The 4,120-nt window shown below is 41.7% G+C and overlaps 1 protein-coding gene across 1 annotated transcript; it reads left to right on the top strand.

Annotated features, from left to right (window-relative positions):
- The first annotated feature begins 234 nt into the window (after window positions 1-234).
- On the top strand, window positions 235-732 carry LOC111206816 (mitogen-activated protein kinase kinase kinase 20-like). The gene has a single exon (XM_022704196.1). It carries the CDS (start codon window positions 235-237, stop codon window positions 730-732), a length of 498 nt encoding a protein of 165 aa, XP_022559917.1.
- The last annotated feature ends 3,388 nt before the right edge of the window (window positions 733-4,120 follow it).

Here is a 4,120-nt window from a genome sequence, read left to right on the forward strand (position 1 = left end):
CAAGTTAATTGAAATTCCCTTTTTTCAGTTAATAGAAATTTCCTTTTTTTTTCTGTTGCGTACTAGTCACCGATTTAAGTCTATAAAAGTCTGATAATCACTCTCCTCTTTCGCTACAATTTCCTTTTTCGATATCTTTCACAATCTTCTTTCTATTCCACTCTTCAGCGTATTTTGTCCCAGAGCGATTCAGTTTCGAAACCCTATAAGCAAGTCCGTCTGCAAACTTAAACGATGCATTCAAACGAGGAATTCATCAAATTTCTTGGGGAAGGTTCTTATGGCTACGTTCATCTCGTTCGCTACACTAATCCCGACGACGACGACGGCTCTTCGTTTCTCACCGCCGTAAAGAACTCGTACGACGAAGACTACGACAATCTCAACCGAGAGCTTCAGGTTCTTCTTGAACTCAGAGGATATCCGAGGATCATCACATGTTTTGGAGACTACCTCGAAGAAGGCCTCAGCAGTTACGGAAACAGAGTATACAAATTGCTTCTCGAGTACGCTTCCGAAGGTAGTTTAAACACTTTCTTGAACAACTTCCCCGACAGAAAGCTTCACGAACCGTTGATCAAGGATTTCACGCAGATGATTCTCGAAGGTCTGGTCTCGATCCACGGCCACGGTTATGTGCATTGCGACATGAAATCAGACAATCTTCTTGTGTTCCCTTCTTCGACAGAACATTCTTCATCACGGTACGAGCTGAAGAAATTAAGAGCATAGCAAATAAGTTCTTAGAGTTCTTAGTTTGGTTATCACACTTGTGATCTCTATTATTGTTATTGTGAAACTTCTTTGAGATATTGAATAAAGAATACGTTTGATTCATAAAGTTATTCTAAAGCACAAAGTTGGATTCAATTCCTAACAAGTGGTATCAGAGCAATCCAGGTTAGATTGCAGGTGATTAAGGGATGGGGAAAAACAGGATCGAAATTGATAGGTTCGACGGAACCGGAGATTTCTCGCTGTGGAAAGTTCGTATGATGGCTCACTTTGGAGTCCTAGGGCTAAAGGACATTCTAACTGATGAGACCCTTCTGTTGGATCCGCCAAAAGAGGAAGCAGAAGGAGATACAAAAGTCACAGGAGATGGAACTACGGAATCAAGCTCAAAAATTGATCCCGCTAAACTTGAAAAGTCGGAGAAAGCAAAAGACCTCATCGTAGTCAACGTAGGTAACCAAGTTCTACGGAAGATCAGTCACTGTGAAACTGCTGCTGCAATGTGGACCGCATTAAACACGCTGTACACAGAAACATCTTTGTCGAATCGTATCTACTTACAACATAAGTTCTACACGTTCAAGATGAACGATTCCAAGGGCATAGATGCAAACGTTGATGATTTTCTAAAGTTAGTAGCAGACCTAAGTAACTTGAACGTGGATGTCTCAGAAGAAGTTCAAGCTATCCTGTTACTAAACTCAATGCCTCGTATGTATGATCATCTTAAGGAAACTCTCAAATACGGCAGAGACACTCTCAAGATAAATGAAGTAACAGGTGCCGCAAGGTCAAAGGAACGAGAGTTACTTGAAAGTGGAAAGCTTTCAAAATCACAAGATAAAGGGCTATACGTGGAAGATAGGGGAAGATCATCTAACAAGGGAGGTAACCGAAACGGTAAAGGCAGATCGAAGAGCAGACACGGACGATCTAAATCAAAGCCAAGATACGATAAGAACAACAAAGGATGCTGGATATGCGGGAATGAAGGACATTGGAAGCGGGAATGTCCGGAGAAGAAAACGCATAGAGCTGCTAATGTAGCTGAAGGACCAAAGCAGCCACTTGTACTAACAGTTAGTACACACGACGCAGGTTCAGAGTGGGTCATGGATTCTGGTTGTTCTTTCCATATCACACCCAACAAAGATGTTTTGTTTGACCTAGTGGAATTTGAAGGAGGAAAAGTGTTGATGGCAAACAACACTCACTGCGACGTCAAAGGGATTGGGAAAATTAGGATCGTGAGACCCGACGGATCTGTGGTTATTCTTACAGATGTAAGATATATGCCTAATATGAGCAGGAATCTAATATCCTACGGGATGCTAGAACGAGCTGGTTGCAAATACGAAGGAGAAAACTTCTTAATACGCTTCTTCAAAGATGGAAAAGAGATTTTATCAGGCAAGTACCATGAAGGTTTGTATTACTTACAAGGAACAGTTATGAAAGGGGAGGCGAATGTGACACGAGCAGACGTGGACATGACGAAGATTTGGCACTCCCGGCTAGGGCACATGAGTTTAAAGAACTTAAATGTGCTCGTAAAGGAAGGATACTTGTCTAACAAAGAAGTCGATAAATTGGAGTTCTGTGAGACTTGCGTTCTGGGAAAGTCTCACAAGCAAAGCTTCCCTGCGGCCAAGCACACTTCGAAAGAGGTCTTGGAATACATACACTCTGATTTATGGGGCGCACCATCTACTCCGGATAGCCTAGGAGGGTGCAAGTATTTTATAAGCTTCATAGATGATTATTCTCATAAGGTTTGGATTTACTTCCTAAAATCCAAAGATGAGGCGTTTAGCAAGTTCAAAGAATGGAAGGAAGCCGTGGAGAATCAGATTGGGAAGAAAATAAAGTGTCTTAGAACGGATAATTGATTAGAGTTTTGCAACAAACAGTTTGACAAACTTTGCAAAGACTCAGGTATCAAAAGGCACAAAACGTGTTCATACACACCGCAACAAAACGGTGTGTCAGAAAGAATGAATAGGACGATCATGGAGAAGGTAAGATGTATGCTCGCAGAAGCAGGATTGGGTCAAGACTTCTGGGCAGAAGCTGCCTCAACGGCTGTCTACATTATAAATCGATCTCCTAGCTCAGCCATAGACTACCGACTTCCTGAAGAGATGTGGACAGGAAAGAAACCCGAGTTGAACCATCTGAGGCGATTTGGCTGCTCAGCGTATGTCCACACGATCAAAGAGAAAACAAGTCCAAGAGCGTTAAAAGGCATTTTTGTGGGATATCCATTTGGAGTTAAAGGATACCGTGTTTGGTTACCCGAGGAAGGCAAATGCGTTACAAGTAGGAACGTGGTGTTTAATGAAGAAGATTTGCCTAAACACTCGGAAACCAAAGAGGAACAGGAAGAAAGTAAGAAAGGGATCAGAAGAGTTACTTTCAGAGAACCTCTAATCAAAGGGCCTAGTTCGGCAGATGTAGAGAAGTCACCTGTTCAAGGTGGAGTTTCCGAATATGAAGAATCAGAAAATTCAGAAGAAACAAGTTCTGAAGAAGTAGATGAAAACGCAGAAGAAGAAGAAATCGAAGGATATATGCTCGCACGAGATAGAGTGCGAAGACAAATCAGACCTCCTTCAAGGTATGAAGATACTGATTTCACAGCTTATGCTTTAGCCGCATCTGAAGAGATAGAAATCGACGAGCCAAAGTCATTTAAAGAAGCTATAATGAGCAAGAAAAGCAAGTTTTGGAAGAATGCTGCCGGGGATGAAATGGACTCTCTTCAAAGAGCTGGCACTTGGACGCTAATTGAAAGACCAGAGAATGCAAAAGTCATAGGCAGCAAGTGGATCTTCAAATTAAAGCCTGGAATACCTGGAGTGGAAGATCCGAGGTATAAAGGCAGATTGGTAGCACAGGGATTTTCTCAAAAGGAGGGGATCGACTACAATGAAGTGTTCTCACCTGTGGTGAAGCATGTGTCGATCAGATTAATGTTATCTCTCGTGGTCAACAGGGATTATGAGCTTGAGCAGATGGACGTTAAAACAGCTTTTCTTCATGGAGACTTGGAAGAAAGAATCTTAATGAATCAACCAGAAGGATTCATAAAGAAAGGAGATGAAAATAAGGTCTGTCTACTAAAGAAGTCATTGTATGGATTGAAACAATCTCCAAGGCAATGGAATCTCAAGTTTGATTGTTTCATGAAGAGCCAGCGGTTTGTAAGAAGCAAGGAAGATCCATGTGTTTACATGAGAAACGTCAACACAGAACAGGCCGTGTACCTACTTCTATACGTCGACGACATGCTAATAGCTTCGGGAGATAAACAAGAAATCAAAAGCGTCAAAGAGAGTTTAAACAAAGAGTTTGAGATGAAAGATTTGGGAAAAGCTTCAAGAAT

The sequence above is a fragment of the Brassica napus genome, chromosome C6 (assembly GCF_020379485.1).
Source record: "Brassica napus cultivar Da-Ae chromosome C6, Da-Ae, whole genome shotgun sequence".
NCBI lineage: Eukaryota > Viridiplantae > Streptophyta > Magnoliopsida > Brassicales > Brassicaceae > Brassica > Brassica napus.

Coding starts and splice junctions, on each gene's coding strand:
- LOC111206816 (XM_022704196.1), top strand. CDS start 235: ATGCATTCAAACGAGGAATTCATCAAATTTCTTGGGGAAGGTTCTTAT.